The sequence below is a fragment of the Cariama cristata genome, unplaced genomic scaffold (genome assembly GCF_000690535.1).
Source record: "Cariama cristata isolate BGI_N322 unplaced genomic scaffold, ASM69053v1 scaffold29446, whole genome shotgun sequence".
Lineage (NCBI taxonomy): Eukaryota > Metazoa > Chordata > Aves > Cariamiformes > Cariamidae > Cariama > Cariama cristata.
Genome location: NW_009622029.1, coordinates 1 through 12,916, shown reverse-complemented (window position 1 = coordinate 12,916; position 12,916 = coordinate 1). Strand labels below are relative to the sequence as shown.

The window sequence follows — 12,916 nt, the reverse complement described above, 5'->3', positions numbered from 1 at the left end:
GTGGGCGAGCGGTATGAATCGGGAGGCTGCAGGAAGCATTGCCTTTTCTTAGATGTTCATCTTTCTTCTCTGCTTTAACACAAATTCCTTGACTCTTCAGACTTCAGGGTATCAAGTCATAACTGCTTTGAAGTGTGATTATTCCAGTTAAATCTATCTGGCAAGGGGCTTCCTCCTCAGAGGCCTTGCCCAGGTGAGCCCAAGCTCTAAATATTCCAACATGTGATCCGGCTGTTGCAAAAGCATGTTGTGTCCTGACAAGTCTTACAATGTGCCGGGGGATGAGCAGAGAAATGTCTTCTGGCCAGAACTTGCAAAGCTTCCCCGACAGCTCTACAGCCTTAATTACTCACTTGGAAAATGGAATACAATTTTTGGATCATGCAAACTTTGTCCCCCAAAGCACAGGAATCTGGTGTCTAAGAATATACAGGCGAGGCCTCCACCTGCCTTTGTCCATGACCATCACCCAGAGAGAACCACTGGACTGTGCACCAAGTGAGGAAGTGAAACCTTATTACTTGGGATTTTTAAAGGGAAAAAGGCCAAGTTACTTAAATACTGCGAGACTTGTCTGTAAATGATGCTCCTCATACTGGAGAGGCACGTGAGCTCTGTAACCTGCTTGAATGTCTTGCTTGTGGCCAAGCAGTTCTAGTCACTGTTTTCAACTCGGGTTCAGTCTGGTTTACTTCAGTTCCTAAATGTTCATTATTTAACTTCTGGAATGAGACGTAACACTGTGCTGTTCCTCAGCTGACATACAGTAGGAAAAATAACATCACTACAGAGTAATTTTTCAAATTTTTTTTTTTAATACTCAGGACTGAGTAGACAATACCAATACTTCCAGGAAAGGAGTATGCAATTTACTTTTTTTTTCCCAGGAGGAAAAACTATAATGGAGTTTAGGTTAAAAGTCTTACACTTTTTTGGAATTTCAGAAAAGGTTATGTAAGACCATTAAAAAGCACATGTTTTTAAGCTTTTCAGCACTATAAATATGAAAACAGTTTTACTCAGAAGTAGATCTTATTCTGAGGAAGTAAAAAACCATCTTGCTGCCACACTAGCAGAAAGGGTTTTAGCCCAATGACTAGGGAACTTCCACTGCTAAGAGAAGTGAAAGTAAGGGCCAGGGCTGGGGAAATTGTAACAAATATCCCATTTTATACCAAAGACGTGTTCAGCTGTTAGTCACTTTAGAAGTCTCTTTGGCTTGCCTTGCGCAAATACTGAGCAATAGCATCAGGTGGGAAGTGCAATGAGTTAGGACAGAGAGCTTATCCCATCGCTGCGTCTACAAAGAGAACGGTGAATGAGCCCTGGCAGCAAGCGCAACGGCTCAGACGCAGTTTTACTTCAGCCCGGGAATAGAGAATGCCTGGGCTGCCCTCCCTGTCGAGAGGGGTTCACGTCTCAGGGTGTACACTAGCCATATGAGTTTTCCCCAAATGCTTTAAGCCACACCAATCCCACTGAATGCAGGGAAGGTGCTTACTATGGGGTAGCTTTCTTCTTTTTCCCATCCAAGAGTGGCTTTGCTATTAATTTGAGAGTAAATGCGATTAAGGGCAGAACTGAGACTTTGAGGCCTTTGGGAACTCAAGTGCTTCCAGGTAAGGGGAAAAGAGGAGTTTGTTCAAGAACAGGACCCTAGGCTAAAAAAGAGGGTTCCAAGTATCAGGAATGGAGTGGGACCTGGAGGCAAAAGCTAGAAGAGATTTGCAGGGCAGTTGCTTGGTTTTAGGCTGAGTTCTACTGAAATGACAACTACTGAGTCTGTGCCAAGTCTCACAATCAACAAGGAACAAGCATTGATCTGTTTGCCGCAGCAGTGATTGTGCATCTGAGAAGCTATGTTGTTCTGGGGTCCTAGGGTTAAAGCTGCTCAGATTTAAGGGGGAGATTGCAAGTACCAATTTGACTTTTTCCACCTTGGAAAAATCTAGGTTGTGGAGAGGAAGCAGAGCTTTCAGTAGGATGAGTATTATAGTCAACCACCTTGCACAGGGTTAGGTAACTTATGTTTTGGAGGCCAAGCTGCATGGGTTCTTGGCAGTGGTATGACACAGCAGTAGGGCTTTAAGCACCTACATACATGAAGCTTAGTTATCTCCCCAGCCATAAAAGCCAAGGAATTAGGCATTACTGAAAAACTCCATCTGACATTTTTTTTCCATCGAGTAGAATTCCAAGGATGGTAACCTGCTTTATTCTGAAATCAGCTCATTCACAGAAAATGTGAAGACTTCAGACTGCCAGATCAAGGCAAGTATTTAACTGCATACACAGCTAAAAGATCAAAGTTGTGTGATGCTTTGTGTCTTCAGCAACCTCATCCATGGCTCACATACTACAGTTAAATATACTTGCTTTGTGATGAGTATTCCCAAGTTCTTTCTCATCTAGAGAAGAAAAATAATTACCACGCTATGCTCAAGCTTTTCTCATCCTCAGAATATGAGCAGCTCCTCTTCAGCCACCCTTAATGTGCAGTTTAGTTCTTTTTTAAACAAGTGAAAAATTGAAGACAGGATCACTACTGCCCTCTCTTTTCTGTACGATGGTGTCTAACATGCTACGGGTGACTCAGAAATAACGAAGGTCATTAATAATGATAGGCCAAATAACTTAATCTTACAGAATGTTTTATTGCCAGCACAAAACTATAAGACATCATGCTACCAGGTAGTAAGGAGGAATTAAAATTAATGGTGTGCAATGTGAGTTACTGAACACTTCTGCAGAAACCTTGATTTTAATTAAATGCAAGCTGAATTCAACATTTGTTGCACATTTAAACATCATTCACTTTCAACTTTCCAGCAAATGCAGAACTCAAAGACACAATTGCATACACTATTCAATAAAGCAAAAAACCAAAATGTATCATAAATAAGTATTTTATAACTTTATTAAACTCAAGACATGACAATATTCAAAATACAAAGTGAATTTTTTTATTCAATACTGTACATGATGCAGAAATATCAGTGCATTTCTATAGCATGTATTTCACCTTCATTTAGTTTGTACTAAAACAAATAAAAAGTAAGCTTTAAAATAGCTCAAACATCTCATTCAGCAGTTTAAACTGTAAACAGCTTGTTTATTTCTGTTGGGAGGAACACATTCATCTCCTGTGCCTCCGTTAATGAGCACCCTTTCTCTTGTGCTTATCTGTATGAGGATAAATGTAATCAAAATGAACATGAGAAATTGCTAATGCACGAATGTGGCACCTCACTGAACTTTACTGGATTGCTGAGGCGGCACAATAAGGAAAAATTAAACAGCGAGAAGCAGCATCTGAAGCAGCGAGAGATGGGACTGACACTGTTCATAAATGGAATCATGGTTTTTCCTCATGCCCTCCTCCCCTAAAATACTGCACAGAAACCAAAACACAAGACCAGCTTGTGCTGTGTTTCTGTATTTAATACAGTCAGAATTTCAGACTCTAGGCGAGCATGTAGTTGTTACTGCTTTCCTAATAGGAACCATACAGCTGCTCGTATCCTCTGCCACTTTCAGGACACTTTCACACATTTCTAGGATCCAGTGAGAAAAGAGCAGCAGCAGAGGCTTAACAATAGCTGGTCCAAGTCTCTCCTAGGAAAAACTACAAAATTGAGCCAAGTGTGTCTAGCAACTGAAAGAATCCACAAAACCTCACTCACTTTAAAAGTCTATTAGCGTCAAATTAAGTTGTAAAATAGATTAATCTTTCAAAACACAATTCCAATATGCTTGCCAAGTCTTGAAGTGGATATCAGATCTTGCAGTTACCTTCTTACCAGGTTGGCATATTCTAGTCAAAGAGGATAGAGTCTGTTCTCAGCAGAATTACTGTGTGAAAGAAATTTTGGAAATGCCTGACGCAAAAACTGTACTGCATTATCTGCTCTGTTGTCAGCTTTATAAGTGACTTGTAAGCAAAGCTAGATTTTTTTTTTTGATAACGTGACTACCAAGTATGTTCATCTAGGTAGCATATAACTGGCCAACTGTGACTACTATCCCTCCGTATGTTTCTATGGAATCTTTGTAGGTTTTCAGCTATACATACCAAGACAAAAAACAGTCTTAAGAAACATATCAGAGATATGCAGCATAAGAGGACTTCACCATCCGCTTTCCAGTTCCTAGAGGACAAACTGGTCCTACTTCATTATCTGAGAACCTTAAGAACTTTGTAACATGATAAAGTTCAGCTCCATCCTGAACAACTGAGCTGTGGCTGCGTTGCCAGAGACTACGGGGAAACCACGTAAGACAGGTGTTTTCGCTTCAGATGACCAGCTATGTCCATTCTAGGTTTTGAGTCTAGTTTTGTTGGAGCTGAAGTGGCTGTGCAGTCACCAGACCAGGACTGAACCTCTGTGTTAGAGCTACTTTCTTCTGCTTCTCTGAAGAATTTCTCATACTTGTCCAAATATGGAGGCCTTTCAGGCAGCAGATAGTAGTGCGTTGAACTGGCCTTCTTACCATTTTCAATAATCGGAAGAATGCAAGGGACCCTGTTGGAAGATCCTTCACTATTTTGTCTTTGTAGAGCTTTGCTGCTGACATACTTGGGATCAGGTGCAAAACTCTGGGTGGGGGGCATAACCCCATTGAGGTATGATGGCAGGCTTTTGGGACTCGGCGTACGGGAATTGCTGCGTGACAGAGGTTCTCTTGGGGGCACTTTTGGAGGCCTGTCTTCATCACTGTACGCACTAGAAGCAACTTCTGCTGACCACCTTCTGTAATCCGGTTTGAGAGCCCTTGGAGGTATAGGAACCCTTGGTGGAATCTCTGGTTTATCTTCATCAGAGTTTGGAGAAGACCTGTTTAAGTGTCCAGATAGTCTTACTACTGGTTTATTAAGAGATCCAGCTGGCCCAGAATGGGACCTTCGCAAACGTCGATGCAGCTGCTGTGGAGGAGGACAAATACTGGATACGTATCCATTTAGGCTTTGTGTGGGGTTCGCATCTTCTGGTTTTGGTCCTGTTGGAGTATCAAAGTAGGCATAGTTGATTTGTCCACAGCCCCTAAAGCTCCGCCGGCTTGGAGCACTGGATTTAAAAGGAGGAAGATCATAATCTTCTAATAAAAAGTCAGTATCTGAGCTAGTCAGAAATTCTACCTCTTTGTCAACCTCATCTGGAGTATGATCTTCAGAAATAGGCAGAGGGGGTAGTGGCCTGGAGCTACGGTCACTGGAAGATGCAGACAGAAATTGAATTGGCCCATTTTTTATTGGCATGTGAGGAGGTGTTTCTTCAGAAACACAGCCCATGGTTAATGACAGTTTACTAAAGCCAGGAACAAGATGGTCTTCGTATCTTGAAATTGTCTGTTCATTTTTGGGACTTACAGGAGGTGGACTGGATTTCTGAGATGGGACTTGGATGCAACTTTCAGCAAAGCTGTGGTCATTCATGGAAGCGTGGTTGGAAGAGTGCCCTAAAAAGGGTGAGAAAGTCTTAGAAACACTTTTCTAAGTAACACTCTAGTGCATGACTTTGCCGCTGCATATTTAACTATTTAATACCTTCTAATACAACAATAAGTAATGTCTGCTTAACACTTCAGTAGCAAAACACAGCTATGATAGATCTTTTCTGGTTTTAGATTTATGCCTTAAGAGCAGCTGATTACCGTATTGTTTTAGGCCAGTGCTCCCGTTAAATGAAGTAGTTCAACAGACCCCAGTCAGAAGCAACAGAACAGAGCTAAAGCTACAAAGATCCCAGCAAAGGACTACGACAGAACAAGTGCTATTTCACCAAATGGCTTTTCTGTCAGAAGTGCAATAGCAACCCAGAGGCCTCTAAGTAAAAGGAAAAGTTTTGTTTGTTCGAACTTGATCATGTTATGTAAAATGTTTGTTGTGTTGTTGTTGGGCTTGAATAGTAGTATTGTCTTGAAATCTCGGCATCCTGTCACCAGAGGGCAGCCTTATACCCGGAATGAGAGCGCATTTCGTGTCTTGGTGACGACTTGAGGATTTCCCTCCGCCCCCCAAGACAAACCCATGACACTACCTAAATACATATGTGTTAGTCTTTATACTTACCAACGGATGGTAAATGTTGCTCTGTTGATGGATTCAAATTATATGCCACTGCTATAGGGTCCACATTAAAGAAAGTACTAAAAAAAAAAAGCCTTCACTGTAAATAAACCATAGGTTGGTACTGGTACAAGTATTCTTAACGCTCATCTCATATACTTGAAGATGCAATAGATAAAATTTTAGCCTCACTCACTTTTCAAATCCACTGTGGCTACCCCAGCAGGTTTTCAGACTCCCCATGCCTTGACCAGTGTGAAGAAAGCCAGTTTTTAACGGGACTCTCATCTCCTGAGCAGCAACTCCTGCAGTTGACATTGTGTACTACTCTCTGGTGATGTCTCACGACCCTAGAAATTCAATCTTTGATGGGTTTCCTGCAGTTTTCATTCCCTTCAAAAGAGAGAAGGACATAAATATCAGAAACGCGAACTTGATGAGCTCACCTCATCTGAAACTTCAGTATTTCAAGGAATTAAATAGCTCTGTAGAAAGGCCTTCTGTCCTAATACTTACCAATAAGAAAACCTTATTTAAACTTATTTTGTGTCTGACTGCAAAACTAAAATACAAAATAGCTAAGTTCTCTTACAGACTTAAACTGTATAGGAAAAAAAAAGAAAAATGTTCAGTAAAGCTATTGACATATGGCAACTGCGCATCAGCAATTTCAATTCTTGTAGATAAACTGCTAGTCATTCAGGCAAAATAAGTTTTCCAGAACAATCTCTTTAACTTTCTAGTAGCCAGCTATCTTTAGTTGTATGTTTTTGCTAATGAGTTTATGGTTTCCAGTGTAGGCAACATGTAACAGCCTAGCCTGTTTAAGGATCACCTTCAATAGCCTAACAAATGGCCTTTGCTCCAATAAACAGAACTGCTGACTACTTAAATCAGAACTCCAACACTTCTCTTATATAAAGCAGTCGCTATTATTAACAAATTTAAGCATTAAGATATTTTAAACCAGCCTCAAGTCTTCTAACTATTTCAAACAAATTGGAAAACTCCTGATTTGAAATAATCTCAGCTTAAACTGTCCTGTTGTATTCACATTTATTTTGAAAGTGTGAACAATGCTTTATCTGGCGCATTTACAACAGAAAAAATGTGTTGGCAATTGCTTTATATTGTAATATAAATATAATGTAATGTAAATACAAGTAATCATAGTCTAAGGAACAAGGTGACTCACAGGGCTTTGTTTCGGAAATTCAGAACGGATTATGGGGGGCAAGGGGAATACAACACAGTGTAAAAGTAGTCAACGTTCTGAAGGCAGGAGAAATTAAGTCCAAGACTGTAAGCAAAGAAGTTCTCTGGGTCTGTGCTTCATCTACACAAATATCCTAAATTCAGCAAGTCCAATATGGTATTATATGGCTGTTTAAAAATATATATATAAAACCCCACAACAAACCAAAAAAATCCCAAACTAACCCACTCAAAACAGTTTAATTTTTATCTCTCTTGAGAATCAAGAATATGACCAGTTTCTTAATCTGAACTTCCTCCTTCCCCCCCTCAAAAGAAAAAATTCCACCTAAAGAAAAGTCAACCAGTTGAGGGCCAGCTCTATCCGTGCAACACCAAAACAGCTTCGCAGGACGGTAGTGCAAGAAAATGGGTACAGAAACAAGTAATGGCTTATGTTTATGGTAAATCTGTTCAAAAACACACATTCTATGCAGATACGTAACCATCCTTTAAGAGGAAAGATCCATTATATTTATTTGCAACACGAGGGATGGGCAGACTCCTAAGCAGGACTGTAAACCAGGCACCTCAAGATTAATTTGCAATTTAACACCACTATTTGCCCTTTATAAACAATTGTTTGAGAAAGGGCAACTCTGCTGTGCTTTTCCAAATTTGAATTGGGTCTAGTATTGATTATCCAAGCAAACAGTATATGCAAAATAACTTCTGACTGTGTGTGTATGTTTATAATGTGCAAGAGCTAATCACGCTCTCTTAAAGAGGGTGTGATGGTTTTCTTGATCATGACTACCAGTGATCATCCTTGTGTCAACAGAAGGGAGATTTTTTTTATGCACTACCAGATACCCCATATATTTTAGCCAGGCATTTAAGAACTCTATAGACAGGAGGCAGTTAGCTTTAATCAAAGCGAACCAGGACCAAACCAGCGTTCTGTCCACTGCAGCAGAGCGTTAGAGTCTTAGTCCCACTTACTTCCCCCTGATTTTAGAAAAGACTATGTTCTTCCCTTTCAGACAATCTCTTTAAAAGCTAGCTTAACCTTGGAAATTTTTGCATTACACGGTCAAGCTGGACCCTTCTCAGCAATGGGAACTGCAGATTTTCATAGTAAAATTAAATATAAACATACAGCCCCAGGAAGCAACAACATAGTTCTGATTAGCAAATGAGTTCAAAACCTTTAGTAGCCCTGTAACAGCGGTTCTTCCTTCCAGTTCTGTAAGCACAAGCAGAACTATTTTCTATGGGGGAGCAGAAGACTGGAGAAATCCATTTGTCAAAAAAACTTAAGCTGCACAGTACAAGTCCAGCACCAACTCTAAAATTACTTCCCATCGTGTTAACACAACTCACAAATAAAACATCCATCACGTCAGCTCACACTGTATTGACCAGTGATTTTTTTTGTGCCTCGCAAATCCTATCCTATTAGCAACGAATTTGCAAAAGAAATGGAGGGGAAAGAATTAGCGAACTTGAGGCCGATGCCTATGAAGGAGTTTGTGCTTCCATTTCAGCATTTTTTTTGAAGTCAAATGCAAGTCACAAGTTAAAAAAATCACTGATACAGAACACTGATTAGTCAGCAAATGATAGTACTCCACCTCAGCGCGCACACAAAACCCGACAAGACCGTGAGCGAGACATTGATTAGGATATGAAAAATGAGACAGGAAGGGGGGGGTGGCATTGCTGTAGTTTGAGAGCACATGTAATGTGCTTGGTATGATAACATACAACCCTTGCAGGGCTTGTTAAGAAGCCCAACCTCCATCAGATCCCACGCCAAAACCACTGCTAGTAATTACTGTGTCAGCTTTCTGAACGCTGTCTAAATCTCAGCTCTCAAGACTGATAGTTGCACAATCGCCTCTCTGAAATCCCTCTGGAATGCTAAGCTCAACTTCTGAAATGGACTTAAATATTTACATACTCTAGGAAAAGGTAATTTTCACTTGTTTCAATCAGCTCTTTCTTTTTTAAAAATAAAGCACAGACAAATTTTGCAGCCATAAAACTTGCTTGCTTCTAACAATAACCTCTTTGTGAATTCACAGAAGGTGACTTGCCTCGACATTGCAGTGCGGAGTTGTGAATGGATGGAGTTATGAAACTGTCCTCCGTGCCTCAAGCTAGGAGTACCAACAGACATAAGGCATGTGCTCTTCCACTAAACCTCACCTAGTTACTTTTTCAGTGGAGTCTAGAGTTGGTGCTTATATTATATCTCTATTATATACATGCATAAGCTTGTTTGAAGAAACAGTATCTTGAGAGGGAGCCATGAGGACATGTAACTGAGGAGTACAAACTCTGTATTTTATACAGCGTGCTCTTACTAAAGCTGAGCAGTATATATTTCACGAGGTTACTATTTTCTTGTAACTGGCTTAAAAAAACCCCAACAATTTACAAGTCAGTCATGAAGATGTAAACACGAAGCGTTTCCACTGTAACTGTTAGCCCAATCCTGCCTTCCTGAAGACTTAAGGCTCTAAACTTAACCATAAATAAAATCAAACTACATTTGCTAAAGAAAATGGACACTACACAGTAATGAAGCACTCTGGATCTTATGCTTGTTTGCCGCTCATTTGCACAGAATGGGTTTCTGGTTACTCTGCTTGTCTGGCCTAGTTACGCAGAGATTATTGCACTTAGAAAGATCGAAGCACTTTTGAAGATGTTACAGTTCCAGTATTGTTCAAAAGAAACAGAGTTAGTTCAAACTAAACCTATAACTAGTAATTACCACAGGGCAAGCCAAGGCAATTCAAAGGTTTGCTGGTGCATTACGAAGCTATCAACACTGTAAGGCAAGGTAACTGTGCAAAGGAGAGATGTTTTAATCATTCATGCCTGCTCACATTAACATATATGAATTATTGTAAATATCAGAGATGAGGGTGTGTGGTTTGTTTGGGGTTTTTTTCTTTTTTTTTTTTTTTTACAAGGCCAAATATACCGTCAGACTTGAAGTGATGAGTGATGAATAAGATGGATCCATGTAAGCTGAAAATGGTCAAGTGTATCCATAAACAGTAGGGTAGCTACATAGTGAGGAACGTATATAGGAATATATTGGAAAATTTTTGTGATGTGAAGTTGAGTTACATAAAATATCCCAAATACACAGTTTTCATACAGATACATATCAGTGAATTCTTGTGTTATAGCAACGGTCACCCTCTAGTTAGAAACTAAGAAGCACTTGCATCTATTTTAGCTCAACACCTATCACTGATCGCACACAGAATCTCGTTACTCTGTTCCCTGCTCTCCTAGCCCCAATGCAAGCAAATATTTGAGGCAAGTCAGGTTTGTAATAAAGAAAACCTTTCTGGTATGCACAGTAGACCAAAGCATGCTCTAGATTGTTTCACTTAATGGGTATGGAATACAGCAATTTGCTGTACAGATTTCTGAATGCCTGCACAAATTTTGGACAGATTTTTTTATAAAGGCAACACTCTTGACAAGCTGCTTATATGCTTCTTGTAAGAAATGGGAAAGGTGAGGGGGCGAACCACAGTAAGACTGACTTACCACTTTTGGGAGGGGAAGAAATGTGGCTACCTTAAATCCACAGCCTATTTTTGCTCACCTTGCCACCACGTATCTTCAATAAATCTCAGAAGCAATTCACAGGAGGAGGGGCACATTTTTGCACTACAAGTCATCCACTCCAGCTAGCTGTTCCTTATTTGACAATGTGATGTAATTTCCTTTTTTTCCTTTGACTTTCTATTTAAAGTAAGCACCTGAGATAGAGCCACCCCTTTTAAATACTTAAGTGTTTCAGACTTCTAACTGGACTTTAAAAAGCCTAAGAGCTGTTAGTATAATTTCCAGAACTCCAGATACTTCCAAAAAAATTAAAAAATCCTGGTTCTCTAGTGGTCATACCATCCCTTGACTGCTTTTGTTTTTCCAACTAGATGACACCTAGCAGAAACAGCCTCACGAGAAGGCTAGCTTAAATCTATTAATTTAATAAATAATGAGATCTTATTTACTACGCACCATACCTCCACAGTGCAGTTCAGCATTCCTCAGAGTCACAAGCCAAACCATGCTCAGATACAGGCCTCAGAAGATTTTTTTTCCCCCATTTATAAGAATTATATTATTTACAGTTATTATACAAATGAGGCATATTCTTAGTTTTGAGAGGTTCTTCTACACATTCTGCCAACCAGAAATGGACCGTTCTGTGGTAGAAAATTTAAGACTACGATCACTTAGTAAAGATGGATAAAAATGCTGCTCAGATCACAGGAGGTCGCAAATAAAATGAATTCTACCGGTATACCCCAGATGGTGATGGGCATAAATTTAAAGAGACAAGTCAACTGAATGGCAGGCAAACAATGTATTTAAATAGTCAGCTGTTTTGGAATATATTCAAAGAACTGCAGTTCATCAAGGAGTTTAAGTTCAGTTAAAATTTGGGCTACCATTTCACGGTCCTACACAGCAACTGGAAGGAACCGGTAAATTGCTAGTAGAAAACTAATAATTAAATAGCAAGACAATTGCCTTGCCTCTGCTTGTCAGATTTCAGGTGCATGCTTAAGGTATGGTACTTCACCCTCCTGAAAATTTTAATGTGAATATAGCCAGCTTACATTCAGGAAATAAAAACGCCTTTATAGCTGACTCAGAGTCATAACCATAGCGTTAGACACGCTGTGATAAGTTTTAATTCTATTTTCCACTACAGAGAAGTGGAACTGTTTTCCTCTGAAATAATTCCTGTATTGCAGAGGATGGCAGACAAAGGGCTTTACCAAGGACATATGCCCCCTCAAAAGACAGGTTTCTATTAAAAAATAAATTTGAAAATCGTCCCACATAGGTAAATTGCTGAGGAAAGAAAACTAGGTTTGTGCATAAAGTAACACGGGTGAACTGAGCAGTTTGGTTTCCTCTTCTAAAAGTTTTACTAGCACATAAATGCAATTCACAAGTGTGTTTGTGATGCAGAGGCACCATTCACCTGTCATTCCAGCACAAACTGGCCAAAGAGACCTTGCCCCTAGAGCCTTTCCCATCCAGTTTATCAATATATAATTAAGTACTCTTATCTTCAGATCAAGCATAACAAGTTTTTGGCTTGTTGCTTCAGCAATACTGCATGGGGTCCTTAGTCTGTGCGCCAGTGACACGAGAGCGTTGAAGCCTCGGAGTCCCTGTGTGCTGCTCGCTTCGCATAACCAACAGCGTGGACATCCACAGCAGGCGTACACGCTCGAGAGATGCGCTGGAAACGCTTGAGGGCTGCAGTGGTGTCTCCAGATTTAAACAGCACTATTTTAGAAAATGGAGGGTAAGCGCGTGCTGGGGCATTAAGTCATGAAGAAATGTTTACTCTAAATTCAGCCACCCTAAATGAGAGTGCGAAGCACAGAGCCTGAGCCCACCATGCGGTCTCTGTTTACTCACAGGAGCGAGAGGAGAAGCTCGGAGGAGAAGCTCGGAGGCGAGGGAGCGGGAACGCTGATACCGTTTCGGGTCAGGAAGAAAACCCACGCCACGCCACGCCACGCCGATTTCCCAGAATGTGGCCACGGGCACCGCTGACCCCGGGCGCGTCCCACCCGCAGGGACTTCTGCCGCCTCAGC

General features: G+C 40.5%; 1 protein-coding gene across 1 annotated transcript; it reads right to left on the bottom strand.

Annotated features, from left to right (window-relative positions):
• Window positions 1-4,031: 4,031 nt before the first annotated feature.
• ERRFI1 (ERBB receptor feedback inhibitor 1) lies at window positions 4,032-6,459 on the bottom strand. Its single transcript, XM_009702195.1, has 3 exons — window positions 6,264-6,459; window positions 6,071-6,147; window positions 4,032-5,457 (listed from the first exon to the last, which is right to left on the bottom strand). The coding sequence occupies exons 1-3, from the start codon at window positions 6,383-6,385 to the stop codon at window positions 4,259-4,261; spliced, it is 1,398 nt and encodes a 465-aa protein (XP_009700497.1). The 5' UTR covers window positions 6,386-6,459; the 3' UTR covers window positions 4,032-4,258.
• Window positions 6,460-12,916: the final 6,457 nt, after the last annotated feature.